The 26427-nt window shown below is 50.3% G+C and overlaps 1 protein-coding gene across 5 annotated transcripts in view; it reads right to left on the bottom strand.

The window, feature by feature from the left end:
- VAV2 (vav guanine nucleotide exchange factor 2) overlaps positions 1-26427 on the bottom strand; it is a 149080-nt gene that overhangs the window by 26150 nt on the left and 96503 nt on the right. For 4 of the 5 annotated variants that reach the window (XM_080400836.1, XM_080400835.1, XM_080400832.1 and 1 more), the window contains exons 4-6: positions 12570-12638; positions 3102-3204; positions 647-745 (exon numbers count right to left, since the gene is read on the bottom strand). In XM_080400836.1, coding sequence (XP_080256962.1) covers positions 647-745; positions 3102-3204; positions 12570-12638 — 271 coding nt within the window. Of the gene's footprint in view, positions 1-646; positions 746-1425; positions 3061-3101; positions 3205-12569; positions 12639-26427 lie in introns of those variants that run through there. The other variant, XM_080400834.1, reaches the window with a different exon arrangement.

Consider the following 26427-nt stretch of genomic DNA (forward strand, 5'->3'; position numbering starts at 1 on the left):
TTAGGATGATTAGGGATGGCAGCTTGGTTTTCACTATTGTTCTTCATCCCTGCTGTTTTCCTCAGAGCTCCAGGCTCCAGCCGAATCCACGACTCTGCCACCTTGCTGAGGTGTTTTTATTTTTATTTAAAAGAAAGGCACACCAATAATTTATCCAAACCAATTAAAACCCATGAATTTCAGCAGCAAAATGTTATTTTTAATTCAATTAGTTTCAATGACAAGTCAGCGTAGCTTCAGCACTTTTGAAAAACACCCAGAATAAAGAAATTATTCCCTGGCAATTGAAGCCATAAGATAACTGCAAACACAGCTCTTACTGGCCAGACCAGCCTGGCTGAGTGAAGAGTGGGAGTCTCTTACCCTGGGGTAGGGAGGACACAGCAGGATGGTTTTCAGCCTATTTCCAATAGGCAGTAATCAGAAAAAACATGCTGTTTGGCTCCTACAGTCACAGGCTGCACATTTGTGCTTGTCAGTATGGGTTTTCTGGATCCCCCTTCTCTCCAATTTTACATGTGAATGCATCGATCCTGCCTCATCACATCTGTCAGCTCTCGCAGCGAGAACTAATACAGCAAGATTAATGCAAGATCAAGTGACGAAGTGGAAGGCAACAGTATAGAGAAGATGGCTCAGTTCTTACCTTTTCTATATCTTCAAGTGTTTTGTAGTATTTGGCCTCAGTTTCTTGGATTTCTAACAAACAGCAATTTCTTTTGTCATCTTCTGTCATTCCCATTTTCTAGAAAAAGGAAAAATAATGTGTGGTCAGATACTCTTAAGAGTGGTCCAGCAACCTGCTCATGCAGAGCAGAGCTCCAGGCAAACTCAGAACAAGCGCAAGTTCGAAAAGTCAGGAGAGTACTGTTACTGGATTATGTTAAAGGAAACCATTTTTATCCCATAAAATGAGGAAGGAACCTTTGCTGTACTATTGAATGTGTTTCAACATGGCAAGTACTACACTTTTTGCATTTATTATAGCTGCATCACCTAATGACTATCAGCTAAAGAAGAATAAATAAAGAGTTAAATGCTGGTTTTCCCCGATTTTTTTTTTTCTTCAGATGAAACTCACAACAGAGCCTAAGTGGGTCATAAATAATAGGTTAGACTTACGCAAATCCCTTGCTAGGGCTGCCAATTCTCATGATTTTAGGTCAAATCTGATAATACACACTTTTCTCAAAGCCCCAACTCCTAGCGCCACTTTTATTGCTCTTACATCTGTAAAGCGGAGCTGAAAACATGTGTCGGGAGGTGCTGCGCTTGTCAGTGCAGCCTCTGAAGTCGGAAGGTGATTCAGCAACGGGGTTTTAATGATCATGCACAGGAATGGACCCCCTCTGTACATCCCCTTGCAACTCACAGCTCAGACCTACCAGCTGGATGGAAACCAATATTTTAATCGATGCATCTTACCTGCATATATCTAATCTGAAGCGTGCAGAAACACAAGAAACCAATTAGCATGACACACTTGCTATTGCAACAAACCTTAAAAAAAATTCCAACATTTAGATGGATATGTGGATGCTTATATTAAAAATAAACTCTTTTGCTCAGGGAAGAGGGGAAAAGGGAGTCAGAGACATCAACTCCATCACTGCTCAGTGGTGTCCAAGAAAACATAAAACATTGTGGAGGGAACAGTGTAAACGTGCCAGTTCCGCTGGCCCTAATCCTGCACTACCCAGCTGCTGGACACCAAAACAGTGGGAGTTTCCCCCTGGTTTTGCCATTTATGCAAGAAATTCCTACCAAAACCTTCCCAAGGGGCAGTTCTTGGGCCAAATAGCTTCTGCAATTGATGGCAAGACGGTAAAACCACTGGTGGCTGACTTCGGCATTGCTACTGTCAACAGCCTCAAGGACTTTGGCAGGATCAGTGGGAATGTTTTGTGCCTGACTCCTTGATCCAGACCAGTTTTCGGTGTGCAGGGAGCTCCTCAGGCTGCAGACCAGGTGTGAAGGGATGAGATGCCTCACCCACCATCACCATGGTCTTCATGCCACTTGCAGCAAAGCCCGGCAGAGGTGAGATACGGGAGCGCAGGCACCGGTGCTGCACAGCTCGGCTCGCCTGCTGCGCTCCGCGGGGTGCTGGCACAGCTGCACGCCCCCCATTTAATTCATCAGTGCACTTGTCCATCGATCCTGCTTTGTTACGGGGAGGTATCTACAGTTTGCAGCTCAAGACAGTAATTAGAGGCTGAGCAAAGCCTGGGGGTGGCAGATATCGGAGGGCGGGAGAAAACTGGGAAGGTCACACTGCAGTGGAAAGGTCCCTTCCAGCTCTGCATCAGCAGAAGCCAGGGCAGCCCACCTCCTCGGTGCTGGGGACACAGGTAGCGAGGGTGGCTGTGAGCACCTTTGGGGAGATGCAAGGGTCACCAGCACCTTCCTGGCTCATCCACGGAGCACGATATTTACACCAGAGCCCTTGGAGTTCATGCAAGTCCCTCCACGGGACTGTGCATGCCACACACTCAGGTTTCCCCATCGTCAAAAGGCTTTTAGAGGTGATTAATGGGGTTGGCTGCTTGTCCTTAAAGCCACACAGGTCCCCGCTGCCCCAGAAAGCTCCACTGTAAATATCTAGCTGCTCCAAGACACCCAGGCGGGAGCAGTGGCACAAACAAGTGCTGGATCCTCCACGCACCGATCTTTCAGCGCTCGTCCCGATCTAAAAATACCCGTGGCAGAGACTGCACATCTGGCTGACGGAGCAGGCAGAGCTGCCATGCTCCCCCTCCCCAGAAAGGGCTGAAGTGACACACACTGCCTTGGCTCAGCAGCTAATTGCTATTTTTAGCTTATCTTTTAGGGTTTATTAGCTCTCCCTTTCCCTTCCTCCTCCTGAACTCCTTCAGATGACAGGATGGGCTGGGAAACTCCTCAGAGAACCCCTCTGGGCCAGTGCCAACCCAGCTCGGCTTATTTTTACCACTCACGAGGCAGTCTGGTTTCAAGGAGCGATGCAAAGCGATTCGCTTCCCTGCAGCATCACCTATCATTGGTGAATACTTATTTAATTGAATCCTCTCCCTTCCCCTCCCCATCAGGGTGTAGCTTTAAAAATGCATATAAATTGTTACCATGGGCTGCTGAACTTCCACTCTGATGATATCTTCATAGATATCATCGCCTTCATCTTCACAGGGGACGCAGTCATAAATATCCTCGCCCAGATCATGTTCGCTGGAACGAGAAGGAGAGTGATGTAGCGTTTAGAAGAGGATACATTCACCGTCACTTGATCAAACCAACAACTGCTCTCGCACCAAGGAGGCAGGATAACCACAACAAGAAAATCTTCCTGGCCCACAGCACTGACACGTTCAGTCCATGGTCTCTGTTTTCCCTGGCTCGGTACCCACTGCACATCTCTTTCCGCTTGCTGGAGGCTGGGAAAGGCGCGATGCTGCTCGCCACGAGCGGGGATGGCAGCCAAGCAGCCGCTCCGAGCGCCGTGCCAAGCACGCCCGTGGTGCCCAGCCCAGCGCGGGCTGCCAGCTCGGCCCCTGCGGAGCTTTTGCTCAGTGCTAATCGGCCCGGCTGAGACGGACCTGCCGGCAAAGCACCCAGTGGGACCACCTGAGCTGCTGCACATGCCCAGGTTCTGTTCTACCTGCCTCCGACGATGCCCACAGCCTCCTGTGCATCCCCTGCCTCTCCGCTTTAGGGCAAGGAACATCTCCTGTGTCAGTGGCTTTAACGACATTATACTTAGAGAATAAATTGTCACCGGTTGGAATTTGGTTTGTGTAAGGCACTGCACTCACTCTTTGTCTGCTTTTGCTTTTCTGTCACAAAAAGGCTTTCTTCATGCCAAAGAAACCATCCCCCTTCCCCCCAGGAGAAGCAGGTACAGCACTAAGCAGGTACCAAACGACCATCTGATGGCTCCATGCAGCAGGAAGAAGCATCCCAGCCCTGCCTCGCTGAGGGGGAAGCGTGACAGGGTCGAGCCGACCCCTGGGCTGTGCCAGGACTCGCCACAGTGGCCAATCCAGCCCAGGCAGCCACCTCCAGCCACAGGCATCACATTCAGTTTTAAAAGCTCTGGATCCATCCTCCGAGTGATGTGCCGGCTCCCACAAAGCACAATCCCTGCCCTGATGGGCAACTGGGTGATGTTTAATCTAACATTTCCCAGAGGAGGTGGAGACAGACTCTCCTGATCACCATAAGGCAATCTCACCAGACGCTCACCAGCCCCAGTGCTGAGCAGAGCCCAATAACAATATTTACATCAGAGATAAATGAAGCAGGGAAAAACCTAACATTTTCGGAACTGGTCACATCACTTAGGAGATGCCCCTGCAAGCACAGGCTTTAAAGGCATCACCGTTGTATTTAAAGGTGAGTATTTAATTGTCATCTGAGCCTTTAAAACCTCCCCCCCAGGGGCTCCTAAGTCTTAGAACACTTTTGAAAATTCAACCCTTCATAAATACCAGTTAACAATAATAATTTTAGCACTTAGATCTACAGGTGCTGATTGCTAAAGGCTCCCACTGAAGTCAACCCCATGGGATCAGGACAGTGTGAAACGCTGGAATATCAAGCAGCGTTGGCATATTTTATGAGCTGTCTCTTTCAACATCGGTATTAATTACATACAAACATATTTAGGTGTAAAATCATGCTCAAACTGTAACACTTGACATCTCTGTGGTATATAGCATGGAACAGCAGAACACATCTGCTTGTAAAACCGGGCTTTATTTCTTTTCTAAATACAGCCCTTTCTATTTTTAAAACCAGATTTATTTAATAAAAGTTTGGGGATTTTAAATAAATACACTGGCATGATGTATCTGTCCCATTCTTCCAGAGTGATGCATTGCAGCTGCTGTAATAATGCCCACTAATAGCTGGTGATCCATCTTCCCCTTCCCAACCGTCGCCGCCACCGTTATTATCTGTACCAATATTTATATTCTCAGCTCCGCTCCTTATCCAAAGCGAGTAACTCCCAGTTCCTGATTAATCTTCCCTTCCCGCCTGCACCTCTCGGATTGCTGGCTTTCTCTCCATACATCATTTCCCTGGCTCGAGGGTCGTTAGGAAACGTATGGTTGGGTTAATGTCAGGAGCATGAGCCCGGCTGGGTGTGACGTGACCACGGCGAGTGCTGCGGTGACGTTGCTGCTGGAGCTGAGCCCTCTTTGTGTGACGGCTGCTCATCACCAGCCGCGACAGCACTCAGCAACTCTTCTGGGCTACGTGCAGGAGCAGAAGGCAGCATCTTGAGGTGTTCCCGGGAAGCCCCGCATCCTCAGCATCACCTGGACCTCCTCTCCTGCACACAAGCACACCCAGGCACCACATCCAAGCCTCAGACCCCAGCACTGCCTGCCCCCAGGCTGTGGCTGCTGGGTCCCCAGCCTGCACAAGCCCTCCTTTTCTCCCCTCCCCCAAGCAGCCACAAGCTCTGGACCACAGCTGGGCACACACCAGGACATCACTATGAGAAACCCAGGTGGCAGCGTGGGATGCTGAAGGGGTTTTACTAAATCACAGGCTGCCTGGACCGAGCCTGGAGAAGGATGGGTGCCCCACGGACCTGGCCCAGCCTGACCCTACCTGGAGCTCCTCTGGGCCACCAGGAAAGGGGCAGGAATGCCCTCTGAGGGGCAACACAGCAGATGTGCCCACAGAGCTCCCAGACGCCATATGACAGGAACACTGCACCCATCACGTGGGGCCACATCCTGCAGCACCTCGCCACTCTCATTGCTCTAATAAACAGGCTGAGCCCCTGCTGCTCGTCAACACTGCTAGAAGCCCGTCCGATCTCTGATTTCTGGCCTCGGGCAAAAAACAGAATCATAGAATCATTTAGGTTGGAAAAGGCCTTTGAGATCATCATCTCCAGCCATTAATGCAGGACTGCCAAGCCCACCGCTAAGCCATGCCACACAGGAACAGCTCCCTTGTCTTGGGGCCATCTAGAAAGACACCTCCATTCCAGAGCTTCGGTGAGAGGCACTGGAGATGCTCAAACCCAACAGCCATGGCGGTATTAAAACAATGATACCTTTGTCTAACAGACCCTTATTTATTCAAACACATTCCTAGGACATCTCTGAGAAACACTAGAGGCTGCCAGTTTTATGGAGAGCAGTAAAACGTGCGGATCAGCCTCTCCCGGAGCAGAGCACGAGCAGCCAAGCTTTGCCAGTGCGTGTACAGCTGTTGACTCCGCTGCTTTGCACATATTGATTTTCATCACTCTCCACAATTTGTCTGTCAGAGTTGAAAACACACACTCTCCCCATCATTAACAAAGAGAACAGGCATTGGGAGATTATTTTTTTTTTAGCCACTGGCAACCTAAGAACACGCTAAATTTTAAATGCCGTAATGGGAGGGGAAGCGGGGCAGGTATTTTCCATGTTTAGCACGGTCCCCTGCTGTGGGAGGCAATCAATTCAGCAGCCCAAGCATGTCATGCGTACACTGAACAACTTGAGCAAGGAAGGCCAGATCCTCACCTCATTCTTCACAGAGAAAGGCAATTTACTCCTTCAACAAAAGCAGCAGAGTCTGCGAGTTACCCATGGGTATCAGAGCCTATGATCTACTGCCTGGATTAGGAGATTCATTGACAGCTCTGGGTTCAGGAAAGGGGATTTTATCCACCCTTCAGAGTTAACACCAGCATGTGCAATTACTGTTATTAGGATGGATGTAACCAGCTAGGGGCTGGCAGCATCTTACCTAGCCAGGAAAGCTCATTCAAAGCAAAAAGAATAAAGCTTTTCATACCTAAGGCAATTTCAGGCAAAACCCAAAAACTGGGCTGAGCTCTTCCTCCCTGGCGGTGCCCATGCTGTACAAACGCCCTCCCAAGCAGGCAACAGCCATGCCAAGGGGCGACGGAGGGACCGATGCCAGGCGGCTGCCTCGGAGTAAGGGACAAAGAGGGATGTGGAAAGAGCAAGCTGGGGAAGGGCAGGGTCCCTCCGTGACCCCCGGGCACCTCCAGGTGCCATCTCCCCAGACAGCATGCCAAAGTTGAGTTAGTTTGAGGAAGAACCTCATCGCCCTGGGTGAAGGCATTGGTCCCACTGTTCCCACCACTGGGAACCAGGCCTCCAAAGCTCAGCACTGGGCCAAAACAGAGGGCACGGTCTGCATTTGGGCTTTGTGAAAAAATGAGCCTCTGGACTGGGCTGCCCACACCAAGGGATGGGCACAGACGGTCCGTGATGCCCCAATAAATAACCAGCAGCAGGTCTGCTATGCTAAAGGAATGCTGTACATCATGTGTGCAATGACACCTTGGATAAAGAGGGTAAGCGGGGAAGCTCTGAGGGTCTTGAGAACTACTGAAGGACCTCTTCATCCCTAAAAGCTGCTCTGGGAAGCTCATGAGTTTGTACCAGACTCCAGAATTCAAGGATGAGCCCAAGCAAGGCCCTCAGGGCAAACCCATCACACCAAAAAAAACCCATCCAAACCACAGCACTGCTTTCAATCCGCTGATGAAAGAGCCAGAACTACCAAGAAGAGCAACAGAAAGAGGAGGAGGAGAGAAGTAGCTAAAAGAAGACAACCAAAAGACAAACCCAAATGTCCAACCCTGTGGCTCAGGTTAAGAGCCAGAAGCCCTCAGAGCCTGCACTTGGGTCTGGGCTGGAAATGCATTTGCAGGGTCTCCCAGACAGCTGCCCAGCAGCTTCGAGGCTCCAGTTTGTCCCAGTAATCCTCCACTTTCTTATTCTTACTCTGCACTTTGAGCTATAAATAGACGGTTCATCCGACCAACCCCCTCATTCACCGTCTCCGTCAGCCGAGGACAAGCAGAGCCCTATATTTGCAGCACATCTGGCAGGCTTAGGTTTCAGGGTGAAGGAGTGCAAGATGTGCAGTCATTGGACTCGAGATCTTGCAGGGTTTTAAATAGCCAGATTGTACTTGGACGGAGACATGCGTCTGGAAATAGAAAAAGAAGCATTTTGCCATCTCTCCTACTCAGGTCTTAGGTTCCCCATTCAAAGGGGAACGTTCTAATCCCAAGAATGAGCTTCACACAGTTATAGCAACTAACACGATCCTAGAAATGGCACAAGCAGGACATATAAAAATCTTTACTGGTAACAAAGAAAAGACACGTTTACAAGTGCTATGGCTTGAGTGCCTTGTACCATGGAGCCATTTATTTCACTGGCTGGAGTGCGTGGGTTTTCCAACACAGCAAAAATAATGAGAAAAGTGGCAGCTAACTTATCATCTCACCTTGGCTCTTCTATTCATTACCTTTTTTAACGCACTTGAGAAATTCTGCTGATCACATCACTATTTTGGAAGATACGAGGAGGCAATGTTGGTGACAGCAGTGAAAGAAGTAGGAGAAACTTCAACAAGCAGCTCTTGGAAACAGGTTGTTGGCAAAGTCCGTGCCCAAAGGAGTTGCATCGCTTGAGAAATTGAGGCCAGAAAGAAGATCTTCTGCAATTACCCTTCCCTACGATGAAAGGTTTGGGAATACACCACTATCCCCAACACTTTCCTTGAGGATAAATCCCCAGTGAGCTGTGGCTCAAAACAAGATCAGGGGACACCGACCTGTGGGACAAAGCCCCCCCCAGGGGCACACACCAGCTCCAGTGCAGGGTTTGGTGGGGCACTGCTTTGCTTAAAGCACTTTCTCTGTCCATTTTGTAACACTACAACCTCTCCCCTCAAAGCAATTTGCTTTTAAAGGAGGGGAAAAAAGGTAAAAAAGTTATGCAAATTAGATGTTTTATGTCAAACCATTCGCGGCACTTCTGCCTGACTGAATTCTTCAAATAGCTACCAAACCACCCAAAAGCCACTCTACATGTAATCCACCCGAGCCTGCCGGGCTTCATGCCAGTGCAGAGGGACAGAGCCGTGAAGTGGAGAAGGTTCATAATAAAGAAGGTTCTGGTGCTGCAAAGAGGACCAGGATTAACTGCTCTCATAAATTTAATGAGACAAAATAACCGGAGAGCGCTTAAGTGGCAGCAAAGAAAATTCAGGTTAGACGTTAAGTATGACTTCTGAAGTACCAGAATGATCTGGGGCAGCTGAAACAGCCATCAAGAGAGATGGAAAAGCAGTTGTCAGGGAAGATGCTCAGCAGTAAGGTAGATAACTACCCACTGCCTTCAGTGCCCAGCAGCCGTAGCCATGTGGGAAACAGCAGCTCACATCCCTGCAAACCTGCGGGAACATCCTCAGGACAAAAGTCACTTTGATTTTTGGGGGGCAGGCTCCAGCGAACGCACCCACGTGTTGCCATTGCAAAGCTCCACTCCTTTCCTGGGCAAACACCCCCAGCACCGGCTGCTGCTCTAGGGTCTGGCATTAGGGCCCGCCGAAATAAATCAGGCGGCAGAGGACAAGCATCCCTTTACTGCCGCTCCCAGTATCGATCAGGCACCACTTGCAAACTGGCCGGCCCTCGCCATCTGCCCGGGCTCTCTGCAGGCTGCCATCTGGCCAACGGCAAAGCAAACCAAGGGGCTGCCGGGCTGAGGACAGGGAATCTATGAACTTCCTAGTTCCCCTGATACCCTTTTAGTTTCCCCTCCCCCTTCCATAGCCAATTGTTCTTTTGTTGTTTTTTTTTCCAGGGTTTTTTTTTTTGGTTTGTGTGTGGGGGGTGGGGGTATTTTTTTTGTTGTTTTTTGGGTTTTTTTTAAATAAAAATAGCTGTTTCCAGGCAATTATCTGCCTTGATCTGCTGCATGGCTGACCCAGGCTGGGGAGCTGCATGCTCGGCGTAGTCTCTGCGATACCCCAAAGGTGAAAGCACAATGGGTTCATCAAGGCATGAACGGCTTTTATACACACCAGCACCCCGCGGCCACCTCGTGCTTGCACGCAGACAGCTTGTTTCTGCAGTGCATGTAAACGGCCCTCGTGGCACTGCTATCGATCCACCCAGCCCTGGCGCTGGCTTCTGTCCCCAGCTGTCACCGCTCCTCTGCGCTGGGAGCGACCTCGCTGCTCACTGGGATGAAGGTCCTTGGTCTTTAGAGCATCGTGGGAACAACAGGGACAAAACTGGTTCCTTTTCCTTCCCAAATCGGCCACCTCTGTCACAAACATGTTTAGATTTTAAATGCTTTGCAGAACAGGAATTTGCCCAAAATCTCAAATGGGGGACACCAAACCGCTCCGAGTACTTAAGGCTGAAAGGCAGCACGTTGATACTCTCAAAACAAGCCCCACTTCTACCAGCCCCCAAAATGTCTTGTCAGAACCAGCTCAATATTTATCCTGAGCTTTATATCCCGGTATCCCCACAGCATAATGCCCAGACAGAGCTCCCCTGGGGAGACTCTTCTCTCCCGGGGGGTGGCTCAGTGGTGCTGAGCCCCCTGGGATTCTCCCTCCTCACCTGCACCCCAGCCCCACATGCCCAGCGGGAACAGCAGGCGGGGCCCTTGCAGCAGCATGTTTCACAGTGGTTTTACGGACAGGACTGTGCATGCCTCCAAAATGATCCAACTAATCACTCCGATAGGTGTGATGGAGCAAGTTAACGTGGAAAAAACACGCAGAGGTGGCGGGGTGTCCCTTGCAGAAGGGAAGATTGCGGTGCCTGGTTGGGTGTGCAGTGGTGGTTCCTTCCACGCCTTGGGTCACTTCACTGCTTGCTATGAAAACCACTTCCTTGCCTCCAACAAAGCATTTCGGATGCACTCGGATCTTCCCAAGGCTGCTGGATCATCAGCAATATTCAATGCAAAGATGCTGGATGGACTGAATCATTCCCAGCTCATGAATGACGCCCTTGTTTGGCTGTTTGGAGATCGGCAGCAGCTAAGAAAGAGCTTTCTCATGCGGTCCTGTGGTCTGCCAGCGCCCAGCATCGGTGCCCAGCACGCACCATTGTGACCAGCAAATTCCCAATGAAAGTTTCCTTGTCAAGCACGGAGAGACGCTCCTTGTCACGGGGAGAAAGGGGGACTATTGCTGATGTGTCTCCAGGCAGCGGGAGTGGCAACACTCATGCTAAGGGGCTCTCCACGGCTTCGGGGGTTTTTCCAGTTACGGGTGAATTACGTCTCCGTTTCGTAGGTTGTGTTTCCGTGCACAACCTGGTTGCAGCAGGAGCGCACATCTGGATGAAGGGATTAGTGCAATATCCCCACACTGGTTTACATCCACCTCTCCCCAGTGGTCCTAACTACAGGTGCAAAGAAGAGGATTTTGCAAAGAATGGGAAAAAGGGGAAAGTTAGAAGTTGGAGACGATCTGGGACAGAACAGGGCAACCAATAAGAAATAAACCTCTAAGTCATCTGAGCACAGGACTTGGGCATCTCACAGAGGCAGCAACTTGCAGCCATGAGCAAAGGTCCAAGGAACAGTTTGGGAAGCTTCCACCCAGCCTGCCTGCGGGAGCTGCACTGCTGGCAGCAGAGCAGTTGAAGTTGGGAACCCATCTTCAACACCGAGTAACCTACTCTGAGTTACCGAGTAACTCCCCCATTTCTGGGAGAGCGCTTGTGTATGAGTCCACAGACAAACCTTTCTCCAATTAAAAGCACACCTATGTGTGAGCATCAGGAATTTTAAAACCTAACATTACAGGGATTTTGAAAGCTTTAGGAGAGGGGGGATAAAATGTTATTCTTGAAAGGACCCCTTTATAAGTCAGAATTTTATTAAACTGTAGCTGCTGGGAGCAAACCGCAAGCGGGGGATTCTAGGGTACTCCATTCCCTCGACTAGTAATTTATGATTTACTTTTGTAATAACTGAAGCCATAAGGAACTCATTGGATTAAGGAGTCTTATTATTTATGTTGTGGAACAATAATATTTAACTGTATAAAGCCACATATCCACCCATACAGACTTTTCCCCCATACGAACCAGGCTGCACTTCGTAAGTAAAACCCTGGCCGACGGGAACGCTGCCATCGAATTCCAATAGCGCCCGTGTTTCACCATATACATTGTAGTTCAAGGTTGCTTTTAAAAGCCTGTTATGTCATCACCATAGGCAGCAAAACACAGACAGCAGGGACACAGATTATATATAGACACAGAAACCCCAGCAGCATCACCCTGCGACCCACCGCACCACCAGGATGGGTCACCTGCGAGGTGCTGCCCACTGTGGTCCAAAAACACTCACAGGGGGTGCAGACCCGTGTGCCAGCACCCACGCAGCCCCCAAAACACCATGGGGGGGTCCAGCACTGAGTTAGCCACCGTATCCCTGTCCCAGGGAGTGGCTCAGCTCCACTCAGCTCAGAGGACAAATTACGTCCCGGGGTTTTACAGTTAACGATGGGATTTAGCAGGCAGAGGGGCTCCCTGTGGACTTGGCCCCCCTCACCCCCTGCAGCGCCACTCATAAACTCAACCCGATTAAAAGTGATGTATCCCAGGGCACTATGTGGGAAAAGACAGGCTATTGTAAGAGCACAAAAATCTCCTGGCAAGACGATCAAAGCAGCCGACCCAGCTCTCTGAGCCCTGCTGTCAAATTTTATCTGACTTTGCTGGAACTACATCACAACTTTTCCCTTTTTGTGTCCCCTCCCCGTGAGAAGGCGAGGCCACTTACTCCGCCAGCTCCTCCAAGCTCCGATATACATCGTCATCATTTTCCGTGGTCTCCTCTGACGGGAAGGGCCTGGGGAAGGAAAGGAATGACAGCGTTACTGGTGTCTCACCCCTCGCCGCAGATCCCCTGAAGCCCCAGCTGAACTCAGCCCAGCCCTGAGCATCCCGTTGAGCTGAGGGTGTTTTGGAACAAAACATTCATTGCAAATACATTTTTTTTCCTGTTGGGGTATTAGCTCCCACAACGACATCATCTCCACTGCTTCCCACGGGCAGCACTGGGACAGCAGGACGAGAAACCAGGTGGTGAGGCTGGTTCACCGCAGGGCACCGTCTGAGCACTGAAGCGAGGAGCTGCATCGTCTAACAGCATCTCAGAGACCCCGAGTCTGAGTGACTGCTCCCCGCTGTGCTGGGCTGCACAAATGACTCAGAAATCTAATTCAAATCTGGTGTTGGAACTTGTTGAGACAGAGAAACACCCTCTCCTGCACCCATGATGAAGCCTTTCCGTCTGCGAGGTCCTGCCTCGCTGGGCTAGGGCACACCGAGCCGCTTCACATGAGCATCTCCCACCGCTGCAAGCAGCCAGTGCACCAGAACGAACGAGCCTTTAGGAACCCTGGGCTTCCTCATCTTAACAACTTTGTGATAGCTGAAAAAAGTTAAAACCCTGGGGCTGAGGGACAGGACACCAGAAGGGAGCAAAAGGAAGGGGGGAGAAAGCAGATTAAAAGAGAACGGGAGGGAAGTAGGGGGGAATACAAGAATTCCTTGGCTCATTCTGAAGTAATAACCAAATAACGTATGAAGGAGATGAAAAATACTGCTTTAATTAAACCCAATGTATTATTGCTGGCGCAGGGCCATGGCAGGCTCTGGCTTTGCTGGGGCTGGATGCACCTTGTGACTACGGCTGTGTGGGGCTGGGGTCTCAGCAAGCCTGGCTGCAGCCAGAGAGCCCCGGGAACACAGCTGCAGCAGGGCACCTCGGTCTGTCCCCGTGGCCATCGCAGCGACGGCAGCCGGGGCTCCCCAGGGTAAAAGCCACACAGGGTGGGATGCTGATGCTGTGAGGGAGCAGAACTGGATACACGTGAACTTGTAACTGCCCCCAAGAGCAATTTCCTCCTCTGCCCTCCCAGCCTCCCTGTTTCATTATAGATGGCCTCTCCTGGAAGATTTAATACATGGCCTGGCTAGCCCCTGAACGTGCTATTTTTGGATCCTGTCTCTAGCGTTAATTTGCCTTCCCTCCTCTGCTACACTTCACCCTTCCTTTGGTGAGCAGCTTCGGACCAAATGTTTTGAAACAGTGCTCAAACCTGCAGCAAGTTCAATTAAAACCACAAGCAGGTGGTGACCCCGGCCATGGAGCAGGAGGGTTTCACACTCCACCAGCTATTGCGGCTGCCGTGCCCACGGGAACAGAGGAGCACCCAAGGCTGGCACATCTAACTGTGCCCATCCGCACTGCGGCAGTGCCGGAGGCAGGAAAGCAATGGGTGGGAAGACGAGACGGGGCTGTGCCTGGTCTCAGAGTCTCATTGCAAGGCAGGTGCCGCTGGGCTATCATCCTGACACCCCAACATCTGGCACAAACAGCTGCCCGTGCATTTGTGAGATGGGGGATGCTTAATTTGGAGAGAAGCTTTGAAGCGTAAAGGTGCAGTGAGAGACCAGGAGGCACCCAGGATCTTTACAAAACACATGTGTCTGTCCGCGTTTCCTCTGCCCTGCTGTCCCCCCCGGGGATCAGTGACAAACACAAAAGCCATATGAAGCGCAGACAAAAAAGCCACCAGCTCCTCCTGCACGTGGCTGAGCCCATCGTCGGAACCGGTCTCAGACCTCAGCCCCGGCAGGCGAAGGGGGACAGCACCTGCTGCCGCAGGGCTACACCATCCCGCACAGCTCTGGCGAGAAAGGAGAAATTGGAGGTGACCTCTGTTTAAGCACCACTTGTTACAATAATATTTAAAAAAAAATCCACCACAAGGCACAACTTCCTTTCTTTTACATGCATCTTCAGCTCTTAATCTCTATTTCCTTCTCCAGTGCTCACCATGCCAGAAAGAAAGAAGTAAAAGAGCTATAAAGAATATTAAAATCAGAAGCACACATTTCCAACTATAAATCTGGGCTCGAGGTGTAATCAGTTCCTGTGATAAACCCCCCAATGTAAGACAAGGAGACAGCAAAGAGAGAAAATTTTTTTCTAATGAGAGTTTCATGGAGATGGCAACTCCATCAGCCCCCCCAGCTTCACCTTGACCACCGGTAAAGCACCGGAGTGAAAGTCAGGGCAGGGGAGGAATTAATAACCTGTATCTCCGCAATAGCAGCTACTGGCTAAACAAGGATGCACAGAATGCAATTAGAAGGAAAGTCACACTGAGGAGAGGATTACTGCATGGACCATCTAAAACCTGGAGCTGAAGAATGGCTTTTTGGAGAAAGCCTTGGGTTTGCCCATTGTTTGTGCCTCTCTCCCCAGTGCCCATGCCACACGCGGCTCTGGAGAGGCTCCCCACATCCATCTCCCCCCAGCTCCTCGCCCCTTCCCCAAAACAGGGTACCAGCCCCGAGGCTGCAGGACAAGCCACCTGGGGCTGGGACCGTGCCCTGGGCTTTAGGCAGCTCTTGCCCAAACAGTCTTTTCTCTTCTCCAAAAGCCCTCTATGCAACAACATAATTCAATTTAGCCCTGCTAATTATGGCCGTTATTGAAAATATCTCCCTACTTTGGGCTTAAGCTCCCTTATATATCCATTTATATTATTCTTCACTGAACACAGGAAAAATTAATCTTCCAGCAACGAGCCGAGGAGGATGAACCTCCAGCAGCCAGCTACAGAAAAATACACTGAACACTTTTCTACACAGACTCTCACGGGGGGTCAGGGTAGTGCTGGCAGGAGGAGCGGGGTGCACTGCCCAGCCAGCCCGGTCCCATCAATTAATTCCCTGCGTTGCCGGTTTTCCCGCTTCCCATCAGATCACCTTTGTGGCTCCCCACCATGGGCTCATCTTGGGGCAACATCTCCCACTTGAGCTGGCTGCAGAAACAGACCTGACATGGTGGGGAGAGGCTGGGGGAGGAAAGCCCTGCTCTCACTCCTGCCCCACCGGCTCCATGTCCAGGCAATGCTAAGAAGAGCCAACTGGGTGAACTTCTAACCCAGTGTTTCTCACTGGGGTTTCCCTGGTGTATGTCCAGGTCCAGCACAGGATTTGCATTTAGACACTTGCGTGCAGATCATCAGCCTGGCCCCAACCATGCAGGGAGAAGCATCTCCACCTGGCTGGGTGATGGTGCTGCACGTTCCCCAGCCACGAGCTCCCCAAGAGCAATCCCCTTGTTTGCGACCAGCTGGTGTATGTCATTAATTTTTTGAAGAGCAGAAACACTGGAAGTCAAGGGGTCCAAAAGCTACTGATTCCCTGGGAAGTTCTTACGGATCTCCAGGTGCGCTGCAACTTCATACATATATTAAATGCTACAGCTGGGAATGCCCAACAGTAACGAGCAAAGTATTCTGAGTCCACGGAAACCCAACAGGTTTGCAGAGATCCTAGTTAATTTAAATTCATTTGAAATTTGAAAATATCTCTTGTTTAGTATCATTAGTTAACCAGACTCTTTCTTACTCCACTGTCATGAAAACCACCTGCTGAGCCATTTATCCTCCCAGCCTGTGCCTGGGCTGCAGCAAGCCCAATCCTGCTCAGATGAAGAGCAAAAGCCCCAGCAACATCAAACACCGCTGGAACAGGCTCTCAGAGATAATAAACCTCCCAGAGTAGACTTCTTCACAGTCAAACCCCACAGCATTCAACAGCATCGCTTCCAGAGATCAAAGAAGAGAACGAAAGCAGGATCAATCTGATGTGTTTGTTTTAGAGCCGAAAAGAGAAGAAAAGACCAAGTAATTTGTTATGGCGTTTAGAGCGAGCTTCTCCTCTTGAGGACAAGGCTTACAGCAGATGATCGGTCTCGACATGCAATGCAAAGCACCCCCTTGATCTTACAAAACATTTAGGCTACTTTCTGGGTTGGAGAGCTTGCACACGCACAGCGCGCAGCACCTTGTGCAACGCACTCTTGCAAGGCAAGGCAGGAGCAGACCACAGCCATGGTGCATCACACAGAGGAATAATCAATTAATATTTTACGAGGCACCTAATGCAAAAACGCTCCCTTGCTCTCAGCGGATGCTCGGGTTGCCCCCATGATCCATGCCACACTGTACCCCCATCAGCTGCCCCCACTGCTCCCCTGCAGTAATCCTTGCTATGGGGGGAAGGCGCACACCGATGCACTGCCTGGCTGCTCTCTCCTCTGAATTATTTAATGGGAAGAGCCAGGTAAGGCTGCAATTCTAACAGCAATAAGCAGGAAGATTTATTTATTTATGAACACATTTCAGCATCTGGGTGCCTTGCCCTAGCAACTGTTCACCTCTGCAGCACTGTCACAGAGAATAAAGAGGGGCAGGGATGGGGCAGCGTTAGTCTGATGATTTTGCATGGTACCATCTTAGCCTCAAACCCATGTGTGACAGTCCAGGGAGGACCCAGCACGACATACATTCTGTTTTCCCTATCTCCATCCCGATTTCTTGGGGTCAAGCACCAGCCCTGGGAACAGAAAGCCTGGTGAGAAGCAGACAGGGTGGAAACGTTCCTCCCCGCTGCCCTCCATTCCCAAGGAGCTGTTCCCATCCAAGGCTGCCCTCGGTGGAGATCATCTGTCAGGCAGTTCTGCAAGGAGGCTTTCAGGACTTGTGCAAACACCCATGGCAGACTAAAGGAGGTGGTTCATCCCTTACCAGGAGTGGGAATCCTGCCTCCCAACACCAGCACAATAATCTCCCCCCGTTTTCCTAAGTCCAGCAATCACATTTCTGTGTTTTAAAAAGCAGGTGGAGTATGTGACACCCGTGACACCTGAGCTGTTCCCATCTGCTACCCCTTCTGCGAGGGATTTCTTCACAAATGGGGACAGCCATAATCTCAAGCTGCTGCAAAGGGGCTTCTACTGCTCTACTGGGATGGACCAGGCTGGGCTGAGTCTTCCTGGCTCAGGATCTGGCAGAAAAAAGTTTCCATGGCATGGTGTCTACAGACCATAACTACACCTTGCAGCAGCTCACAGAACCCATGGCTGGGTGTACAGTTCCTCCGTCAACTCTCTTTTAAAAAAAAGCGTTGTGGCAATACAAAGGAAACCATTTGTCTATATATGAAATCTGCGATTTCACCAAGATTTCCCACTTCAGGCCATGCTTTCCACGTGAGCCTGGCTGCGGGGTGAGCAGCCTGCTTCGGTCCCGTGCTTAGAGAGGAGCCCGTTGGTCCCACTGCTGGGCTTTAACGCCACTTCAAACCCAAAATCTATTTATCCAGGGGAAACACTCTGACCTCGGCTGTTCATAGCATGTCATTTTGATAGCTCCATCCTTCCCCCTTCCTTTTTCCCTCCTCTTTTTCTCCAGGGTGGTGAGTCACTCTCTGAGCATGGGACCACCCCATCCCCCTGACCGTGGGTCCCCCATCAGCCATCGGTTCTGGCATCCCGGAGCTGTAACGGGTCCTCTGGGCGCATCGTCATGCCTTCACGAGCACAGCGCTCCAGGAGCTGTCCAAAGAAAACCATGGGGGTTTGCAAGACGTTTACACGCAACTGAAAATGCCTTCATCATCATCTTCCCTGGGATTCGGTGAATTAAAGCAGCATTTAATGTACTGAGGTACCAAGAGGTGGCTGTAAGCTGATCAGGGGCAGGCAAAGCGGTGATCTGGAGCTGCTTCTCCAGCCCTACTCCTGACCCAGGCAGCACCTCCGAGTCTTGGTTCCCATCCGTGAAATGGGAACAGCGTCAAGAGAATGATTTTGGTAAAGTGCTCTGAGATGGATGAAAACCACGCTATGAATGCCCAAGAGCCATTTTTTTAAAGCAGAGTGGAATCAATTCTCTCCCTGCAGAACAAGACACATTGGAGCATACCAAAAGCTGCTGAATTTAATTAAAATCATACTATTGTGTTACATTACTCATCTCTGGAAAGAAGCACCTCACGCTGTGCCAAATTTTAGAGATGTCTTCTGAAAAATTATGATTTGCTTTTATTTGTGGTCTGGAACTTGCAAAAATTCTCACAAGATTAATTCTGATAGAAATTCAGTGGGGAAACAGCAAGCTACATCATCAGATAACACAAAGATGATGATTTTGCAGGAGAGTACTTACAGCATTTAGCACAGCGCACTGCACAGTGCCCAAGGGTTAGCTGCATGCCCTGCTTTATCTTTAGCTCAAATCTGAACCGAGTATTTCTGGAGACTAGGAGACAAGAAAATAACAGCTCATATAATTTTATGTTTCAACACATTATCACATTTTTTAAAAAATTCTCATGTACCAGTGCTTCGGTCAAGAATGTGGTACGATTTTCTCCTCACTTCAGCTCCACGTTGACCATAACAGATGGATAAAATCAAAAGGGGAATCCAGAAACATCTTTCTCATAAAGAAAGGAAAACAAAAAAACAAAAAACAAACCCTCTGGGGTAACAGCACAACCAATCACTAGGAAACGATTTGGCCCTTGTCTCTGACTCAGAAGAAAACTAGATTTGAAAATGCATGGCTGCAAATCAATGGCAAGCGCAGTGAGCAGGGACATCAGCAGCCCTCCCTCCCAGCAGAGCATCCCCATAGCCCTGATGCCACCAGGAACGCGTGAGCAGCAGGTTGGGGAGGAGGGATGATGCTCTTGCAGCTCACATGCTGGCTTGAAACTGCAGCAGAGCCCAGCACCGGGGCAGGGGTTTTGCACCCACCGTGGATGGAGATGGCCAGAGCCCTCGCCCCGGCCAGCCCCTGCAACTAAGCCAAGCACAGGGTACCGTTACTCTGGGCAGATGGCACTGGTCACCCGTGGAGCATCAAGATAAATCACAGCCAGGAGGAAAAGACCTGGGACACACCCCACAATGTATAACAACATCCCCACAAGGCTCTGCAATTGCCCAACTTCAGAAAACACTCTGTTAAAACAAAAACCTTGAACGACACCCCCCCCCCCCCCCCCCTTTTTAACTTGTAGCAAAACAGCACAAGGAAATTTTTTAGTGGTCCGAGCAGCAGTTTCTCTGGTGTACCTGAGCAGCTGCAATCCTATGAAACACACGCCAATAAAAACAAATAAATATCTAAACAGTTATTTCTGCCTGCTTCCAGACCAGCACCAGCGCTGCTGACCGCATGCATGCAAGCACCACCAGCACGTCCCAGCCAAGTGGGGTCCTACTGTGCAATGTAAACCAGCTCCAACAGACCACCTGGGCTGAGCAGCACCTTCTGGGGTCCACAAGGAATAAAAAGACATGTGCTTCCCGCTCTCCGTCAGGGTGCCAAGAGCCGTAAGCACCTGAGGACACCTCTCCCCAGGCACAGCCCCCAGCCCTGAGCCCCCCTGTCCCCCAGCACTGGGATCCCCCACCTCTGAGCCCCCCATTTGGGACCAGCCAAGCCTGTAGTCCTTCTCCATGCCTGGGGCAAGGACTGCGTTTCAGAGAGACCTTTCCAGCGCCTCTGATCACCAGCCTACGCACAGACCCTGCACAGGGGAGAAAGCTGTGGTACCCAAAGGTGACATGGTGCAAGGGTGGCCGGTGACACATGAGGCTGAGAGACGCATGACACGGGCCAAGGCCATGAGCAATGACAAGGCAGGTGCACCCCAAAAACCCCCAAGCCCCGCACGTGGCTATTAAGCAGAGCTGTGCACATCAGAACTGTATCTTCATTACGTGAAGCTGCTGGTGGGGAGGGGGTGAGAGAAACTGCCTTTGCTTTTACTAGCAGATGCTTACGGGGTGACCTCAGCATCTCCCAAGCCTACAAAGCAGCCGCACAGGAAAACATGTCAATGATATTTTTCAGACTCTCTTAGGAGCAAGTCTTTGAGGATACACGCTTGCCAAAATAAACGTGTTAAAAACATTTTTAGCTGGAAAGGAACTGCTTTTAGCCAATGATCTTGCCTATTGACAAAGGAAGAAGCTTTACAGTCACTCCTAAAGGTTTGTCTGTGTCACAAGAAACCATCTCCCCTCGGCCCCTGGCTTGTGAGGTCTGTGGCTGAACCTCTGTGGGTTTGTGCTGGTCAGTCAGTCCCAGGACTGGTCCCAGTCCCAGACTCCCTAGAGCACTGGAGCACGCTGCACAGCAGCCATACACATTTCCAGACATGGGTTCCTTCCACAGCCTTCTCCATCCATTTTATAGCAACACTTAAAGCACGTACAATGGATACACGACGGCAGTAAAAAAAATAATGGGCAGGGTGCAATTACAGAGCACACCTTGGCAATGAATAAAACAGTCCTTGTAAAACCAACCTTACAGATGAGGTCCTGTAACTACCTCCTCATCAGAAGACACTCCAGGACTTAATCGCTAGCGACTTTAATTGCTTGCCATTTTCACACACAGCTGGAACTGCCTCCTGTGTTAAGCTACCGTCCCCAAGGACCAGCAGAGCAGAGACCAAATCTGATCAGCATGAAGCCTCCATCATGCTGGAGAATCTTTGCAAATTCCATAAAGATTTTTCCGTATCTCCCTTCTCTCCTCTAGGACAGCAACGGGAGCATCTCCTTGATCAGCTATGCCAGAACTTGTGCCACCCCATCTTTTCCAAGAAGTGGGATTTGCTGGCAGGGTCACAGTCTCCTTTACATGGTCACCCCCCCAACAAACATAAGAGAACCCCCCTACTGTAGCGGGGCTCCGTCAGACGGCAAAACAGATTTAAGTCATGAAACCTGGACAAAACTCTGGGTTTAATTCTGAACTGGTGGATGAAACGCTGAGGAGTTTCCAGATCAAACCGACACACGCTGGGAGCAGGCACACGCATGTTCTGCAGGGCAGGGGCTGGGGGCTGCCCGCATGGGTCCAGCTCCACGTGCCCCCTCTGCCCCTCTCCTGCGGGCAGGCAGGGCACTGCATGGGGCACCACTGCTCGCTCCACACGGGAACATCACAGCCCCGTGAACGGTGCAGGCGGGATGCTTGCGACTCTCCCTTCCCATCCCTCCTCCCTTTCACCCACACACACATCCTGATATTATTGGCAAGCCCTTAAGTACAGAAACTCGAGGGCCGATAATGCTGCAAACCTCAATTTGAGCCTGTCAGTCTGTTTTAATAGTTTACCTGGGCAAAACTGCTGGCAAAGCAATGCTGAACCTCATCAGCAAGGCACAGGGTTTGCAGGCAAAGCAGGGCGGTAGGAAAGTCTCCTCTGAGTTAAATTCTCACTGATGGAAGGATGCTGGTACAGCTCATTTAGTTGCTTTGAACTTGCCTGGAGGTGGCTCCGACCTGGGCTAATCCCAGCGTCGAGCTTCTCTCCTCTCATCTCACTATCTGCATTGTTGAGATGGGCAACACGGAGCCACGATGGCCTTGACACTGGTCTGCACTCAACAGGGTGCCTGCAGGACACCGAGCCCTGACACCCACCTGGCACTGGATCTGCAGGGGGTCAGAGAAGCACTGGGACAGGCACCAGCCCATCCTCTGGGCAGCCAGGAGGGTTCTTCTCCTTTGCTGATGCTCCCAGCCTCCTGTAAGCAGAATGGCAAACCCCAGCTCTTTGTGTAGGGGACGGTGAGGGGACACCCCCGCACCCCAGAGCAAAGCTGCCCTGCAGCCGCCGGCAGGCAACAGGCAGCTCCCCCCAAGGGCTTGCCCTCGGCTGCCAGCACATCTGCTCCATCACCTCAGGGCTGGTGACACGCAGAGGTTAAACACCAAGAGAACCAGCATTTTGACTTCTACTTATGCCGTTATGTCTTTGTTTAAATGCAAGGTAAACCTCAGCCCAGGGTGAGGGGCTGCCCTTGCTGTGTTTGCCTGGAGGGAAAACTGATGTTATTCATTCTTCCAACAAGCTCGGGCCAGACACCGACCCAAGGAGGTCTTGCCTTGGCCCCCAGGATGGGGAAAACACAACCATTCCCTTCTCCTTCCCTCCACCAGCCAGCCAACACACTGCCACTGGTCCCGCAGGAGAAAACCTCCTCCTGACAAACAGGATTCAGCCCTCCTCCCCGTTTGCAAATATTTTAAATCGACTTTATTAACTGAGTGCCTTCTGAAGAAAGTCGCTGAGAGGTTCAGTTCATATATAAAGGATTTATTTAGATTAAGAGCCTTAGTAAAAGGCCCCTGAACATGCTAACTCCTTCCCGTTTTCAGATGGTTTCACTGTGCACACATTAAAAATGCATGCAGGCAGCAAGAGCCAATATTCCTTAACCTCCTGCTTTGCTTGCAAAACTCTGCTTCCAGGAAAAACATCTATCTTGGGGAGATGAAAAAACACATGCCCCCTCTGCTCACAGCTCGCCTTCAGCCCATGGAGCTTGCTAGCATGAGGTGGACAACGGCCGGAGCCCAGAGGATGCTGGAATGTACCATGGGCAACAGGGAAAAGCCATGGCTGCAGCAGGGAAGTTTTAAGGAAAACAAAACAAAAAAAGGCTTTAAGAAAAAAAATAAAATCCTGGTTTATTGAGTCCTGCAGCAAGAAGTCCTATTGTCCTCTGGAGAGCTGAGTTTGCTTAAGAAAACTTGGCAAGGGAATGAAAACCGATGCTCCAGAGCACGGGAGAACCTGTGCACGTACGACCACGCTGTTTCTGCCTGCTACAAAATCCTCCTGCCTGGCTTGGAAGCATTTCGTGCCAGCCACTGTGAGAACGGAGCGATGGACTTGAGCTGTGGGTTGGGGCTGTGGTGGAAATTCCTGACGTCCTGGCTGTCAAAGAAAGGCTCCTTGTTCAGAGAGCGCCACGGATGGGCAAGGTGCACAGCGGCAACTTCTCACTGGGACCGCCGACAGTCCTCCAGACAGATGGGGAAAGGCTAAGAAACAGTAACAGTTAAAAAAAAAAAATCCCCTCTCCTTAGACGCGTGATGCTCCACAGTGAGGATCTTTTCTTTGTCCCCACAGCCAGCCTCATAAAATGATGCATGGATAGAAAAAAAAAAAAACAAACCAGGAAAAGGGTATTATCCCGTTCCTGCAGAACCTGTGCTCCCGCAGGAGACCAAGAGGCAGGGCTCCATCTCCCACAAGCCCGGTGCACAAAGGCATTTTTCACTTCCCCATTTCTGAGCCGGGAAAATCAAACGTACAAAACTAAGGGATTTTCCCAGGGCCACGTACAGCACCGGGGGCAGAGCCAACACCCACAGGTAGTTCCGTGCATCCACTTTCCCTTCAGGACACATCCTTAGCCACAAAACCATCTTTCCTCTGTACACCTTACATTAAAGAAAGTAAATACACCTTTTTCTAGGACACACCAAAAAAAAAATCTTTTTATACACAGGGCACTACCCCAGAAATAACCCAGTGGTAGCGGTCCTCACAACTACACGCTTCTTTAGCGGGAAAACATCGCCTGCGCTGCTTGCACAGCCTCGTGCAAGTGAGAAATCTGTTTCTGCAATCGTGAGAGGCCATCACCTGCTAGAAGGCAGGTCAGTGCTGGAGGCTGACGCTGTTTTCTGCAGGACTTCTGAAACCTGCAGCTGGGACTAGAACAGATCAGGAGGGGGAAGACGCAGCACGGGCTGTAGCTACAGCTGCAAGAGATTAAGCCCAGCCTTAGCAGCGTGCTGCAATGCAAACAAAACATTGCATTCGAGATCATTTTTTTGCCATGTTTTGCTGCTTGTAGCTTGTTTCTTGGAAGGAACGCTCTGTCATCTCAACATAGCTATCCTGATAGCTATCTGATTTACTTTGTAAAACAGGGTTTCTCTGGCAAGGTTCATGTATCCAGAAATTATTAAGATTGAAAGACTTCTTTTTTTTTTTTTCCACTGAATTGCATATGAGATTGATTTTTATTTTTCTACCCTATATGCCATGGAACTTATTTAAGGACAAGTAATAGGCTTTGGGATTTATTTCACTCTTAATTTGCATGCTTCTGCTTCTGAGACCCTAAAATAGGGGTTGGAGCAGAGCCACATTCAGGCTGTGGGGCTGAAGACCGCAGAATCCATATACCATCCTAATTACACTGTATTTACCATGGTTTTGAGCACCATGCCTAAGCCAACAAGACTCTCTGCATTTATTTCAATAGCAGCATCTTCACTGAGGAAGGGAAGGATAGGGACCCCAATCGTCAGTGGGGACCCCAGTGAGCGGAGGGCAGTGGGGGCCAACGTGAGCATCCCTTCAGAGAGCCAGAGCTGCAGCTGGCTCCCACAGATTAAATTAATTCATCTGAGATTAGTTTCTGTCATTGAGGCTTTTGTGATAGTGTAGCAAGAAATCATCTAATTAGAAAGGAAAAAACATGCAGCAATGGACAAAGCAAGGGCTCTCTGACTGCAGGAGACAGCGGTGATGGGAGGGGACACCCCCTGGGGGGGCATTTTCCAGCTAATGGAGTAACAGCGTTTTCTGTTCTTGCAGTGCTGGCAATGGGGAGGAGAAGCAGGGATAATACGCAGGAAAACAGAGTTAGAAGCAAAGACACACTAAGCTCTGTGCTATTCTTGTGTAATTACAGTGCAAAGGCTTCCAAGATAAGGGATTTCAGTGGGAACCATGAACACTCGCTGTTAAATGAATGAGAAAAAGCCACATATCCACAAGAATAGCAAAGCCTCCCTGTCCCTGGATCCCAGCTATCGCCCAACCCACCCATCCCTGGCAGCGGGAGACCTCAATGGGAACAACAATGCTTCAGCCAAAGTCTTCCCAGAAGACAGCCAGCTCATGCATCCCCTGAACTGACACCAGGACCTCCGTGCCTAGGAAAGGGCTTGGCCAGGGGTGAGTGACACACTGCAACCTCCTCCAGCAATGCCCCGAGACTTAAACCCAGCCCTTGCCAAGACACTGCAGCTCCTGCACCCGGCTTCCCCCCTTACTCCCTGCCTCCCAACGCCTTGGATGCTCTTTTCCCTTAAAATAATAATCACTGCAGGCTTCTCCAGGACTCGGGGCTATCCTTAATAATAAACAGTCCTTAACTTACAGCACGCCTTTATTCCTCCAGCCTTCACCCCCTGAATCTCCCCCCAGCCCTTGTGGGATCTGTCAGGTCTGTGTTTAACAGATGGGAAGGCTCCGAGTTGGTTTTACACGTGAAAAGCTGTTCCCCTCCAGCAATATGAGTGCAGTTGAGGCAGCAAAAAAAAAAAGTTCCAACAGTGGAAATTGTGGCGTGGGGTGGTGGGCACGGGCGGCAGGGCTAGAGGGAAAGCTGGAGCCCCATCCAGCCTGCACCCTGCACCCTGGCTGTGGCTGTGCCTGTCCCTGGGATGCGGCCGCAGACCAGTGCCATGCTATGTCCTGACTGGAAGAGCAGCAAGACACGTTCTGCACAGAAAAGTAAATGTGTTCTATAGCTGGGGAAACAAACACACACACCCCAGAAAAAAGGAAAGGTACTTTAGGCTAAGAACTCTTCCCAGTCATGGTTCTATTAAGAAGACGTTGCCAGATTAAGAATAAAACCCCACACTAACAGAAAACCAATTGCAAACCAAATTTGCAGGGAATTGAACAAAGACCAGGATAACAGCTCTACCTAATAGGACTGTCTACTGTTTTTAATTCCTTCTCCATTGCTCCTTCAATTAGCAGGGGAGGAGGGGCCCCGGCAGCCGGGCAGCCCACCCTGGGTGCCAGGGCCACGTTACTTACTAACCCTCATCACCCACTCAGCAATGACGTGCCTTGCTCAAAGCCAGGAAGAAATTTCCACTTGGGCACTTCTGCAGAGAGCAGGGCAGGGGACGGCTGGGGA

The sequence above is a fragment of the Falco punctatus genome (assembly GCF_963210335.1).
Source record: "Falco punctatus genome assembly, chromosome: 9".
In the NCBI taxonomy this organism is placed as follows: domain Eukaryota; kingdom Metazoa; phylum Chordata; class Aves; order Falconiformes; family Falconidae; genus Falco; species Falco punctatus.